We start from the raw sequence: 14,682 nt of genomic DNA, 5'->3' as shown, positions 1-14,682 counted from the left end.
ATGCAAACTGTGCAGTGGCTGACCAGGGTGGTGGTCCATGCACTGAGCCACAGTACTTGGGAGGCACAGCAGGCAGTCAGATCTGTCAGCCTGGTCTATGCTTCCGTGTTCTATGTCCCGGTCAGCCAGAGGTAGACAGTGAGACCTTGTCTCAAAAAGATGACTCAAACACAAGGCAAAACCAAAATCATTTAGTGTCAGGCCAGTGTTCAATCCTGGGATGCATGTTGCAGAGGGAAATAACCAGTTCCCACCTACTGTTGTCTGACCTACACGGGCCTGCTATGGCCGTCTCACATTATCTTGTATGCACACAAATAGACAAAATTTAAAGAAGAAAGTGAACAGGTTGGTAAATCCACAGTGCAAACCCAATGCCGCAGAACGCAGGGAAACTCTGACTCCAGAATAATTGTGGTGGCAAGGGAGAGTTCGCAGCTGCTTCCTTACTATAACTTTAAAAATCAAAGACAAGAACTAGGGTCTCCTACATCCCAGACTGCGTTAGAACTTGCTGTGTAGCTGAGGATGGTCTTGAACTCCTGATCCTCCTGTCCCCTCCTCCTAGGTTTTAGAATTAAGTGATTCTGCTACACCCAGTTAGGTGGTACATGTTAGGTAAGAACACTCTAGCACACAAACTACTCCCAACCGTTTTACTTTGTAGGGTGGGAGCAAGGTCTCATGTAGCCCAGGATGGCCTCAAACCTGCAATCTAACCAAAGATAGCCTTGAACTCCTGATCCTTCTGCCCACACTTCCCTCCTAAGCACTGGTATTACAGACATGTGCCATCCTATCTGGTGATGCCGTACTGGGAATGCCACCTAGGGCTTTGTAGATGCCAGTGAAGCATTCAGGCAGACCTTCACCTTAACCTGGGTTGTAAAAGGTTATTCACTTCATAAACACTTAATGTCCACTTTATCAACACCTCTCATTGACAAAGCCTATGGCTCAGTCGGAGAGCACCTGCCAGGCATGCTTGATGGTCTAGGCTGGTTCGGGTCTAGTACCACGAAAGGAAAAAGGGAGGAACAGCAGAAAACGAAACAAAAAGCAACCCTTGCTAAGGCGTGCAACTATAGCCCCAAGGAACCAGGGAGGCTCAGGCACAAGGCTGGCCACTCAGACCCGGGGCTTAGGAACAAACTAGCCACACAAAGGCTTCAGCCCTCAAACCTGTCAGCTGTTTTAGATTATAAGTAGCCCCACTCACCCTAACCACAGGTACAATGGAAGCACACACTGGTGGTGGACCTTATCCTCTGCTTCCTGCCTCTACTTAACATGCCCCACCTTGGTTGCTCATAAGGCTTCGAATGCCCTGCAGCTCTTCCAGGCACTGGCACAGGAGGAGGAAGCTGGTGCTGGCCGAGTCCCCCAGACTGCAGTCTGACAGCCGCAGAGACAGCAACATCCTTTGCTTCGACTCATCCACATTGGTCACCTTAGCAACGACTGTCTGACCCTCCACAAAGTGTTCACTTGGCGTGGTTACGAACTTGTCACTCATGATCTGGACAGTAGGAAGAAGGGGAGGGGGTGGAGTAATTAATTGTCCATTAAGACAGGCTGAGCAGGGGGTTGGGGATTTGGCTCAGTGGCAGAGCGCTTGCCTAGGAAGCGCAAGGCCCTGGGTTCGGTCCCCAGCTCCGGAAAAAAAAAAAAAAAAAAAAAGAACCAAAAAAGACAGGCTGAGCGAAGGACAAGGGGGGTCTGCATAGTTTCCCCAGCTCTCTCTGAGCCGTTTCATTTCCCTTCCAAAAAAGGAGAGGCCCTGGCTATGCAGCCTAGTGTTCAGAGATGACAACCATTTAGAAGGCACATTACTGGAAAGCCAAAGGGGATAAAACACGTTCTTGTCGCAACACCCAGAGGCAACACTCTGTCCTTCCCCCCTTTCCTGGCAGGGAATGCAATGAGACCCTTCCTTCCAAAAGTTTAGAAACCCAGGCCAATAGAGCAATTTGTCTGTTTTTTGAAACAAGTCTCGCTAGGTAAACCAGGCTGGCCTCCTAAGAGCTGAGACTGGAGTGCCCCGGCACGCCTGGCTGAGGGAGTGTCTGTGGCAGGAGTTAGCGCTGTGCTGCTTGCTCAGTGCTGTCACACACTCGTCTAGGTCCTCCAGGACTCAGTTTACTCAGGAGGCATGAGAGGCTCCGCTAACATGTCTGAATTTTTTCCCATCTGAAAAGTTTGTAATTCAATGGCACAGAGAACATTCCAGGGATATACTGGTGTCTTCACACACAAAAAACCCCACTTTTTTAGGATGCTCTAAAAACTACACTGGGCTACTCAGGAAAATTAGCATGCTATAAACACAAGGTCAGTCCTTTTTACAATGGAGACAGCCATCAATCAAAGCTACGCCACCCAATACTGCTGTGTGAGAGAGACAAAGGCCCATTCTCCAGGATACGGAGCAGGCAGGAGCGTCAACTCACAGGCTGCACTCACTCTTCCTCAGTGGCCTTCATGGGGTTCACACATTATGTGGTTCCCCTTGACTCCTTAAAGTCTCCTGCTGCTTCTCAGCAGGTCTAGGAGCCTGAGACCTCTCCTCAAAGGTCCTTGTGCATAAAACTGAACTTACAGTTTTGGGGGACAGTCCACTAAGACCTGAGGGGAACTGGACGAACACTCCATAGTCCTTAATGCTCTTCACAAAACCAATGAGCAGCATTCCGGGCTGGATTTCCGAGAGGCTCTTGGGGTCCTGGCCACCTTCTACTGTGGAGACCAAAGCTGGCTTCCTGCAGAGAAGCTAGAGGAACCTTAGTAAGGAATGTCCCAGAAGACAGGCAAAAACGTCTACTGCTCCATTTTTTCTTTCTGTTCTACTGACTGGCAATTACCATGGGTCTCTCCAGACAGATCACCACAGCGGGAGCAACACACCACACCACAGTTGGAGAGGCCACATTCTTAACCATTACCTCAGTACTGAGGTAGCTGCTTCAATGGGACCTCCTTCCAGAAGCTACTGATGCTAAGTGATGTGAGACAATCAGTTTCACTCCTTCCTGCTAATTCCTCCCCAGATCCCTGAGGTCTGCTAACAGGACCAGAACAAGTCTGCATCCAACAACAGAGTTAGCCAGTAAAGTCCTCCACTGGCCCTGTCTTGCCATCCATGAACCACATTCTACCTTGCTGCCCTAAGGGTTTTAATCTTAAGGTTAGCAAGAAAAGGTAGTGCTGTCCTGAAACACAACCACAGGCAGCATCAAGGGAACAGTTCTGAGCCTTAGACCCATGACACAGAGGACCTTTCTGAACAGCTGTCACCCGGCCCTGATAGTACTTCTTGGACCTGCTCATGCTTTCCAGGGCTAGACCATCAACATTGTCTTAAGAAAGCATTTTTTAAGCTCAAATAGTTGGATTTTTTTTTTCCCTCCTAGTTCCAGTCTAGAATTTCCCATCCAAGTGCCCATGGTCTCCCTATGTCCCCAGATACCAATCAAGGATACAATGTGTTTCTCGCTCTGGCTCAGACACAGAACTCGGTGAAGGGTGTCACCTGTCTGGAGCCAGTGATGCAACAACGGGCCATTGGCAACATGGTCAGACAAGTGAGGCGTCGGGAGGAATGCAGGGATGTTGTGGGGCAGGATGGCCACCTCCAGCCCATTTTTGGTCTTCTCCAGAACCTTCACATCCACCAACTGCTCAGAATCAAAAAAGTAAAAACTAGCACCTTTCCTGAGCAAGGAGCTCAGAGGTTCCGGATCTCAGCACCCAGGCCACCAGGAGGCTAACAGCGAAGGCACTTTCCTCTGGACCCACATCTCCGCCCACACCCCACACCAGGACCCCTCTGGACTTCCTCTTGTCAGTTTCTCTGCTGATTCCTGGAGGAAAAGGCAACTGCAGGCTGGCCTTAGCAGTAAGAGAGGAGCGGGCAAAGCCATGCCATAACACACTCTCTCAGGCCAGCTTCCGTTTGCTAAGGCAGGCGGGAAGGAGAGCTCAGGACCTCAGAGCCACTGCTCTTTTCCTCCACAGGTTCTAGTACCTCTCCAGTACCACTGTCACTGTAAGACACGATCACTTGCCCAGTACCTGCCCAGTGTTCACGGTGCTTCCTTTCTTCTTACTGTTCTTAACACTCTCGTCCTTTGGCTCCGAACCACTCAACAGTTTAAAGGACAGGAGCATCCTCTCTTTGGAAGGCTCACAGTTCAGCACTGCCACCTTGACCACCTGGTGAGAAATCACATGCGTCTGCATCTCCCGCAGCAGCTTCAGAACCTGGAGCAAAGTGCCCTCCATGAGCTCCGCAGGTGCCCGGGAGATCCACCAAGACCTTAGGTCAGACCAAAGGCAGGGGAAAGATGATGGACACAGAAGACTATATAGTAAAAGCCCCATAAGCCAACCTCCTACAGTGAAGACATAAATAACTTCTGGTCATAAGCCTGAAGTTTTAAGACGTTCTTTTTAGGAGAAACACAAACTCACTGAACCAGCACTTCTTCTCTGGTAGTGGGGCCTCCAACCACTGGATTCTAGCGAGTACATCTGGGTTATCACCCCCCTCTTTTAACCGCCTCGGGCCCACTTTATTTGTGCTCCCTCCTCTTCCTCTTAAAAGCATCTCTATGCTTGCTCCTTTAAACCTGAGGTCAGAGTCACGAAGGGAAGGCCTGCGCAGGGACGGGTACCTGGCCAGTGTAAAAGACCCTCTCTGGGTCAGGGATGTGCTGGGCACTGAGCTCGTGCTTGGGCACTAGCCCCTGCACATCATTGTAGAACTTCACAAGGCAGCCATAGTCCTTGACCCTTATGATAACACCATGTGTCTGTAGGCCAGGCTTGGCATCCTCATAGCAGGTAATGGCAGGTAGTTTGGATGTGACAAGGGTTTTCTTCAGGGTCATTATTAGCTTCTTGGCTTCAGGATCACAGAGCAAAACCTAGGGTAAAGATAGAGGCTATCAACAAGTCATCTGTTACCAAGAAAGTAAAAAGTACTGGACACCCTGCAGAGGTTACACACCTATTTCCTAGAAAAGGGTAGGAACTTCAGCTGAGAACCCCTCTCCCCAAAACCCCAACAAGGACTCCGTCAGGGACTCACCCTGCACTTGACCTCGTCCCCTGTGTTGAACTTCTTCTCTGGGTTCTTCATCATGATGTCAGCCAGGTGCATGGAGGGTACCAGGCCTCTCATTTGCTCACCCACCTTCACCAGCATCCCAAATGGCTTCAAAGCCAGCACCTTGCCCTATGGAGTCCAAAGAAAAGACATCAACGAAATCACAAGAACGTATTTCTCTTACTAGAGTTGTCCTGTTTGTTTCTGTGCCCACCATTACAATCTCACACAGGTAAGTCACACGGTGCCACCGACCCCGGCTTAGCCAGGCTTATGTCTGAAGGCGTGCCTAAGCATGTACTCCCTGTCCTTTGTGAAGGAACACTCCACATCTCTCAAGCCATGGACTCCACCTAAAAAGGAACTGCTCAGTTACTACTACAGGCAGGAGGAGCCGTAACGACCCACCTCTGACAAAAATCACACAACTGACTTTCAGTTTGCTCTAGCAGCTGCCACCAAACCCCAACCCCAGGACTTGTGACCCACCGTCTGCACTAGGTGGGGATAGTAAGACTTTATTTTTAAATTAATTATAAGTCATCCAAGGGAAGAGCAGAGATTTCAGTTTTAGACAGCGGGAACATGTCTGCACAGGAACTAACCAGAGAACTAGCGAGCTGACAGTTAACATGTAAAGAAGGACCCCTGAAGGTGGAGAAGGACCCAGGAACTGCTTCAGTTCTTACCTTTACTATTGTCCCTGTCTTGATGTCCTGATATCTAAGAAACGGAGCTGCAATAATTGATCTAGAACAAAAAGAAAAGTATGGTCACAAAGTCTACGGAAGGAAGGAGTCACCTAAAATTAGAGCCTTCCACAGTCATGCCACCAAGAAAGAGTAGCCTCATCCAACAAGACCGAGGGACAGTAGAGACGCAGATGCACACGTGTGGTACGACACTCACTTCCGCAGAGACAGCAGGGCCAGCTCATCCATTTGGCTGTAGTCAATGATTCTGCATCTGTGAGTGCTCCCCAGTTTGAAGGCCTCAGCACTGAATGCCTTCTTAGAATCAGAGAGATGGCTGAGCTACAGAATACCAAATGAGTAAAGATAAGTCAGAAACAGCTCTGCACAGAGTTTAAGACATACTGATGACAACACATTTACCAGCTACTGTAAAAACAGTACAGTATTTAATTAGTGGTTAAAAGCACTGGCTGCGGGCTGGAGAGATGGCTCAGCGGTTAAGAGCACTGACTGCTCTTCCAAAGGTCCTGAGTTCAACTCCCAGCAACCACATGGTGGCTCACAACCATCTGTAATGAGATCTGATGCCCTCTTCTGGTGTGTCTGAAGACAGCTACAATGTACTTATACATAATAAATGTTTAAAAAAAAAAAAAAAGCACTGGCTGCACTTTTAGATGACCCAGGTTTAACTCCCAGCACCAAATGGTGGCTCACAACCTTCTGTAACTCTAGTCTCAGTAGGTCCATAGACCTACATGTAAGCAAAACATCCGCACATATAAAACTTAAAAATCCTTACTCTTTACTAACATAGAATCACATGAAGAAGCCCAGAGCATGAGTCAATAAGCTGCACTCGTATGCCAGTGCCTACTTTTATACAAGTCTTACTGGATGGGAACCAAGCCTCTTCAGTTACATGCTGCTGTGGCTGCTTTCATGCAAAGTGGCTGAGTTGCTGACACAGACTACACAGCCTAAAGTACTCTCAATCTAGCCCTTTAACAAAAGCTTTGCTCGTACTGGAGGGATGGCTGACTAGGAAAGCGTGTATACTGCTCTCACACAAGACCTGGTTCGGTCCCCAGCACCATGATGGTGGCTTGCAACCTCCTCTAACTCTAGCTGCAGAGGATCTGACCTCCTGCTCTAGTCTCCACGGGAGCTGTACTCATATGTACAAACCCAAATATATACAATAATTTAAAAACTTAAAATCTTAACAATAGCAACAAAAAGGCTTTGCTGAGCCTTGGTCTGGACCCTATTTCATTGCCGTCCTCTCTTCCCACAGGCCAGGTACCACCATGGCACACAGCTGCTAAGCATTCTGAAACAGCAAACAGGCACTGTTCTGACCCTGTGGACAGCCCTTCACATTGGGGGCTGTCTAAGAACAAGAAATTACTATCAAGGGGTGAATGAAGCAGAAAGAACCCATCTTCCCTAAAGTCCTTCCAGTGATGAGATCCTTGACCAAAGAGACCTCCTTACCCGGGCATAGGCCAGTACCCCATCCCTCAGCCTGAAGATGGCCCCAGCCTTCTCGAAAAAACCCTCAACAGAAGCATCGTCCAGCACAGTCCCTAGCTGCTGGTAAGAGATGCGGGTGAGTGGACGTCCAGGATGCAGGAAGATGGGCCGCAGGCTCAGTCGCACAACTCTGGTACGAGGATGGACACAGAGGATGCAGGCCTTTACCTGGACAAAAGAGCAAGATGGGCAGATGAGCAGGAGGTGTCCATGAAACATGACAAAGAGGAGACCTTCTAAGGGTCCGACTGTTCGCTAACCAGATCAGTACTAAAATCGTTAGGAACCACCAGTGTTGGCAGTGTAATCAAACTGTATGGCAGAGTCAAACAAATGTCCCAGAGGGACTGACTGACTAAGTATCCATCTGACCTTGAATATCCATCTGACCAACAAGGTAAAACATGAAGATTCTGTCAGCATTTCATACAAATATGACTGCCATAAAACTGCACTAGAAAGTTCACTACGACACTAACAGTACTGGCCAGATCAGGAGAAACATCTATTCTCTCTTAAAACATTTTTCTCTATAAGATATAGATGTATTGTTATTATTTTAAAAGTGAAATGGAATCATTTAAGAATTAAAAAAATTCTAAATAACATACATTTTAAAATACTCACTTATTGTAGAAAACTTTTAACATTTAGGTATATGTAGAAAACCCAGCAGGGTTACTTACTACCAAATGCAACTATAAAAGCAGTATTTTAATCAAATACTTTTATTTTGTATTTTCTAGACGTCAGATCTAAGCTAGGAGAGGTAGCTTATGCCTGTTATGCCAACACTCTGGATGGAGAAACAGGAGGATCAGAAATCCAAGGACATACTTAATACACAGCAAGTCAGAGACTAGCCTGGCTAGAGGAGACTCTGAGCAACAGATAGACAGAGCCTGCAATGTGGTTCGGTGGACACAGTGGGGAGCAGCATCTGTCTCCAAGGCTGACAACCTGAATCCGACCCCTACAATCTGATCCACCAAGCTGTCCTGCCCTCTACACGTGTGCTGTGCACACTTTTCTTCCCCTACAAACGAACAAGTAACATGGGATAAAATCATCTATACTACTTACAGAATCTCACAAAAGGGAGGGCAGGTGTGGAGAGTCCACTCGTAGGCTAAGAACGTGTACTGCGCTTGCAAAGAACCCACGATCAGTCCCTAGCTCAGAAGCCTGCAACTCCAGCTTTAGGGAATCCACACACATAATTAAACACAGATCGTTTTTAAAAATAGAATACTGGGGTGGTGAGTGATGGAAACCAAAACAAGGGCTTCAACCATGCTAGGTAAGTAAGTACTCTAACATGAGTTACAGCAGCCTTCATAGACCTTTTTCTCAGGGTTAGTGATGAGGAGTATATGAGGTGAGGGCTGGAGGAGGTGGAGTGTGTGTGTGTGTACGTGTGTACGTGTGTTCTGACTGTCTCGAACTTGACCAGACCGAGACCGTCCTGCCTCTATCTCCTGAGAGCATGAGGCACTGTGCCTCATAAACCATTTTAAACCACATTTTTCTACTTGAAAAAACTCTGTTCTCCTGTACTAATGATTCAACCTTTAAAGTAAATGCCAAAAGCCGCCATCTGTGCCTGCTCCTTCTCTCACCTCAGTCTGGCCACTGGCCATTCCTCAAGCCTTTCAGCATTTCCCTTATCTCCCTGTGAACCATACGCATGCATTCCTCGGACTCCCCTGACTAGACACGGCTAGGAAGCAAGAAAGGCTGGCTGGAACGTTTCTTACTGTTTGCTTTGAAGAATAAGACCCCATTTTCTTGGGCTCCAAGTGCATGAAGTCAACCAGACCCGTGAAGAACGTAAGGAAATTTAGCTGGAGTCCAAACTGAGTCACCTAGAAGTAAACATAACAAGTTATCTAAAAGAATTCTGTGAAGAAGGCTGGAGTGAGAGGCAATCATAACGAACACTGGATTCCACAACTCCACAACTATGCATGTCTCCTTCCACAGCTAGCCTTAGCAATGGGAATGCATGTCTCCTTCCACAGCTAGCCTTAGCAATGGGAATGCATGTCTCCTTCCACAGCTAGCCTTAGCAATGGGAATGCATGTCTCCTTCCACAGCTAGCCTTAGCAATGGGAATGCATGTCTCCTTCCACAGCTAGCCTTAGCAATGGGGTCATTTAATCTTACTAAGAAGCAAAGAATCTTTGAATAGACATTTCACTAGAGAAGCTACATAAACAGCCAGTGAGTAACTCATCATGAAGATGGGAGAGTCACTTACTGTTGGGAAAATGCTGATCAAACTCCCCGTGAGACCCCACTCACATCCACTAGGAGGATGCTTCCCAAGAGAATAAACAAGTGTATGACACGGGCATGTTCGTCCACGACACCCGAATGAGAGACAGAAAGACCAAGCATGACCAGGGCAGGGTGGGAGCGCAGGCTTTTAATTTCAGCATTCTGAAGGCTGAGGCAGGTAGATCTTGGGAGTTCAAGGCCAGGGGTTCTACATAGTGAATTCAGGGACAATCAGGACTGTACCTTACCTCAAAAAGGGACAGACCATGACTAAAAGCCAATCCCAGAGACGCTAAGACAACAGGATCAAGTCTGTGAGGCTACCTTCTATACAGTGAGATCCTGTGTCAAATATACAAACTACAAACAACAACATATGTGTTCATATATAATAATATTAGTTTATGTAAGCATATTAACAATGCTCCTAAAAGTCTGCTTGCTACCAAGCCTGACCACCTCAGATTGATCCTTGGAAACTGTTATGATTGAAGAAGAAAACTGAATCCCAGAAACTGGTCTCTGACTTCTACATGGGCACCATGGTACGTGTGCTTACACACACTCTCTCTCAATGGAATTTTACAAAGAAGTTTTCTTTTAGGCTAACTTAAGTTTGTGCCTGAGTGCTCTGACTGCAGTGTACGCACATGTGCATGTCTGGTGCCTGTGGAGGTCAGGAAAGGGGGTCTGGTCTCTACAAGCACTGTACAAACACACATACACCCACACCCCATACACAAAATTGCAAATAAAATAAATCATCTTATTAGTTTGTTTTTTTTGAGATAGGGTTTCTCTGTGTAGCCCTGGCTGGTCTCAAACTCAGAGATCTGCCTGCCTCTGCCTCCCAAGTTCTGGGATTAGAGGTGTGCACCACCTGTCAGATAAGCCTTTCTCTTTTTCTTTTCAAAACATTAGTAACAACGAACGGCTCACCTTCTGCACCTGGGCCCTGACCACCAGCCCTGGCAGTAAGTTATTCAGGTTCCAGCTCTGCTCCTCGGTTGCAAAGGCAGAAGAAACCTGGGAGTGTTCTACAGAGAGACTCACAACTCCTCCGTTGCTTTTCAGCTCTTCAACCACACAGGTCAGGTATTGGCCGACTTTGAACTTAGCACCTGTAAGCCCAGCACCCACACGGAAATTATACTTTTATGAGAAGGGTCCTTAACCAAGCAAACCTGGACAGAACCATAGCCCAGCCACCCAATGAGCATCTGATGCTCACAAGCCAGGAGAATGTGGACCTGATCTAGAATTCGACTATCTCAAAAAACATGAATAAGCCAGCAGTGCCGGTCATAGGTTCTGGGAGTCCAAGCTCAGTAAACTTCCTGTAATGAACACCGAAGCCAGACCATACAGGAACCCTGTCACTCGGGCTCTTCACGCCTCTTCTTTTCTATCAGCTGGCATTATTTACTCATGTCCCCAAAGCTGACAGCCTTCAGGGTCCCCAGTCTGTCTTGCTACTCATCAAGGGGCGGTGAAGTATAAACATTTACATATAACCCCATAATCCCATGTGCTTGAGCTCACATCCACGCACCAGCCAGGCTCTCTGTCCCACCTCACCTTTGTTCTTCTGTCGAATGTATTCTTGTGCCTTTTGTAGTGACAGAAAAGCTCTGGTCCCATCAACCCCAATGTCCACTAGGTAGCCATGGTCTTCCAGGCTGGACACTGTACCTGTCAGCAGCTGGGGGAAGGGAAACATTCCCAGAAGTTTCAGGTCAAAGGTAAACGGGCACCTACAGATTTCACTACTATAAAAACGGGAATGCCACAGACGTGCTGCTCACTAATTCCAACCCTGTAATCACAGCTCCCTCCTGGAGAAAAGCTTTCTCACGAAGTTTAAAGGTTTTCCTTCCAGAAAGTGAGCCATGTTATTGATATACAGCCAAGTATGAGGTGACACGTAGACACTTTTATATTATACAGAGAGCAATGGTTCCCATGGCATCGGAGTCACGCCCTGAGCCAGGACTCCGGGAGAATCAGCACCGTCCTCCAGCTTCCGTTCGTGCTTTTCTAACCTCTTTCCAACATCTCGTCCATTTCAAGACAAGCAGCGCAGCTTTAACATCAGCTGCCCTCTGCGCTGTCACTGAGCTCTCAAATGGAGAAGGGGAGACTGTCTACTGCCTCCCACGTTTGCTGTGAAAGCCACTGTCATGGAGCTTGTCAGCTTGCTGCAACGTACTTTCCTTTAACTCTGTGTAGCTACTAAATCCTACTGAACTTCCCTGGCCTTCCCCCAAACCCCACTGCTTCTAAGCAAAACCCTCAAGATCCAGCCGACCCTTAGTCACCAAACCCTTTAGTGCAGCTCCCTGCCATATATAGCAGATTTGGAGGCTCTAGCCTGGAATAGCTCTATTTGAATCTCCACAGAGGTGGCCAGTAAGGCAGAGGTAAGTTGACTGCTCTGGCTGCCCTTTTTCCTGCATTCACTGACATTTCACACAGCAGGGTTCTGGAAAGGTTTACTCTGTGACAAACTCTTCACCATCTCCAAGCCTCCCATGAATGCTCCCTGCAGATACCTGACTGTGCTACTAAAGAGAAAGACTTTTCCCTCCTCTTTCCAGTCAGAAAATGAGGTTTAAGCCTTCAGTGTTCACTACCTAACAGACCACTGCTCCAGAAAGACCCGCCTCGTAAACAGCCATTAAGCAGAAAGAAAAAGGTGGCTCAGACCACACCCACAGCAGACACGCTCCTCTTCCCAGTGGCACCCAGATACATACCATGCCAGGCCTCAGGGCCTCGGCACTCAGCACTTTGTTGACACGTTTGGGGTTCACGGAAAGCTTAACGCTCTTCTTGCCACTCTCTGTGACATCCAGGCTGCTCACCACACACCTCACTAGCATTCCAGGTGAGAAGAGCTCAGGCAAGCGGAGTAGGTCCTGCATAACCGCAAGGAGAGAGACTCGATGCATATATTTCCTCTAAACCAACAACTCACTGCTCAACTCAGTAGCTTCTCATGCTCAAACCCCCAAAGAACCAAAAGGTAGATGGGGTAAGCTTATTCGAGGGAAGTATCTACAGTTTGGTCAAAATCCTGAGCTTGGGCATATTAAAATTATTGAGCCTTAAAATTATTCCATAAAACAGGTAGATGTCAACGACTGATCAAGAGTTGTCTTTACTTATTGTGTCCATTTCATCTCCTCTTCAGCACCCTATGAAATTCTTCCTCTTCCTCTCAATCTCCTTTACCTGCTAAAATAGTGAGCTCTAGAGCACTCTCTCCATTCTGTAGTCCTCTCATACGGCACTTATTTATTGTACTGTGGACTCACACATGCTGTATAGACACATCCTATAACCCTGAGTTAGGCCCCTCGCTGACCCATATCAGTTAATCGTTTTCCTTTTCATCCCGCTGGCCCGCCCTGCCGATTCTGACACCAACTCTGCACCTCAGCATTTACTCTAGACTCCGTCTTTCAGGCTCTTCCCATTCTAAATTGACCCCTGTAAGCAATGCCTTCCCTTTCACAGCTTTATCTCCACCTACACAAGTGCCACACACTCATTTCCAACCAACACTTCCTCAGACTCAGTAATCGCCTGTTCCTGGATATCTCAAGTGTACCTCAAATTCAACATAGCAGCCAAAGAATAACCATCTCTCCCACTGAACCATACACAGTGGTCCCCAGTACCTTTCTGCCTCACTACCCTTGTCAAATCACCATCAGGCAATGGCTTTACCCCCCTCAATCCTTGATAAATCCTAGCCCTAAGCTGTCATGATCTCAGTCCCTAGGTTAACAGCACCCTCCTAACTGATCCAGGCAAATGCTCATGCCATTTTAGTTTACTTGCTTTGCTGTCTATGCCATCCACTCCAGCAAGAGCATTCCATACAGCATCTAAAGCTATGTACAACCTGTTCCACACAGCATCTGAAGCTACCTACAACCTGGCTTCTACACAGCTCCCTCCTACACTGCTCTCCCTCTCCCTTTTTCTATGCTAGCAATACTGCTCTCTCTGCTACAACCTGACTTGCTTGATCTCCCTCCTTTCTGTATTGGAAATGTTCATCCTACAGATCTCAGCTGCAACAGTCCTTCCTTATGGAGGTGTTCTAGGTTCCGTAAGCTGAGTCAAAAATCCCTATATTGTTTAAAAAAAAAAAAATTACACTCCTTGGGCCAGCGCAATGGTCCAGCAGGTAAAGATGCTTGCTGAACAAGCCTGAGGACCTGTGTTGGCTCCCAGGAACCCACATGGTGGATGGAGAGATCTGAAGCTCACGAGTTGTCCACGTGGCTATAGGAGATCCACATGTGTGTTGTGGCATGTGCACACCCACACAAAATAAATGGGAAAGACTGAACGACAAGGTTCCCGTGGCACACGTATTGTCCTGTCTTAGCATCTGGCAAGGCTGGAGTCTACATCAGTTTGGGTACTCTACGCCCGGAGCCAGCTCCATTTCACACCCCTTACCTCCAGAGGCTCCTCTTGTGCCACCTGCTCGTTCAGCTTCTGCGTGTAGGCATCACAGATTTCGGTCACTTGCACAAACCCTTGGAGGCCATTGGGAAGACTGACCACGAGCTCCAGCTCATTCACCTCTTTCACACACCCCAAAATTCGCATCCCCTCACATAAGGACTGGAAAGGAAAACAGGCAGTAAGGTAGACAGCCATGATGGGACGTAGGGGGGCTGTGGCTTTCTGGTCCCAACACAGATGCTAGATGAATTTTATAAAGGAAAGGAAAATTCATGCATACATATCCAGGCACAGCAGCCATCTGGCAGAAAGATCTTGATGCGAAACGGCATGCCAGGCTGAGCTGCTTGAGGAGGCTTCACCTTCTGCTGTATCCTAGCAACCCTTACTAACACCTGGAAGATGGAGTAGTAAATATACGGACCACTGACCCATGGCACAGCTCCTCGACATCTCAAACTCGGGGAAATGGGTTTTCTCTTATCAGTACTTTGACCTCACATTTTTACGTGAAATCTCTAGTTTTCTGAGGTGCCGCCAAGTCAAACAAATTTTTAAAAATATCCTATTAGGAAACA

The 14,682-nt window shown here is 47.6% G+C and overlaps 1 protein-coding gene across 3 annotated transcripts in view; it reads right to left on the bottom strand.

The window, feature by feature from the left end:
- The window catches only part of Pdcd11 (programmed cell death 11), a 41,139-nt gene that overhangs the window by 22,722 nt on the left and 3,735 nt on the right, over positions 1-14,682 (bottom strand). For 2 of the 3 annotated variants that reach the window (XR_005487588.2, NM_001107604.2), the window contains exons 4-17: positions 14,096-14,263; positions 12,376-12,537; positions 11,198-11,321; positions 10,559-10,740; positions 9,096-9,203; positions 7,300-7,506; positions 6,017-6,141; positions 5,797-5,857; positions 5,090-5,236; positions 4,674-4,925; positions 4,072-4,212; positions 3,480-3,674; positions 2,600-2,770; positions 1,300-1,519 (exon numbers count right to left, since the gene is read on the bottom strand). Coding sequence is in view for 1 of the 3 variants with exons in the window: in NM_001107604.2 (NP_001101074.2) it covers positions 1,300-1,519; positions 2,600-2,770; positions 3,480-3,674; positions 4,072-4,212; positions 4,674-4,925; positions 5,090-5,236; positions 5,797-5,857; positions 6,017-6,141; positions 7,300-7,506; positions 9,096-9,203; positions 10,559-10,740; positions 11,198-11,321; positions 12,376-12,537; positions 14,096-14,263 (2,263 nt within the window). In the remaining 2 variants the exon portion in view is untranslated. Of the gene's footprint in view, positions 1-1,219; positions 1,237-1,299; positions 1,520-2,599; positions 2,771-3,479; positions 3,675-4,071; positions 4,213-4,673; positions 4,926-5,089; positions 5,237-5,796; positions 5,858-6,016; positions 6,142-7,299; positions 7,507-9,095; positions 9,204-10,558; positions 10,741-11,197; positions 11,322-12,375; positions 12,538-14,095; positions 14,264-14,682 lie in introns of those variants that run through there. The other variant, XM_063265069.1, reaches the window with a different exon arrangement.

Source organism: Rattus norvegicus, chromosome 1 (genome assembly GCF_036323735.1).
Source record: "Rattus norvegicus strain BN/NHsdMcwi chromosome 1, GRCr8, whole genome shotgun sequence".
Classification (NCBI taxonomy): Eukaryota; Metazoa; Chordata; class Mammalia; order Rodentia; family Muridae; genus Rattus; species Rattus norvegicus.
Note: the sequence above shows the minus strand (reverse complement) of the source record. Positions and strands in the feature narration are given on the sequence as shown.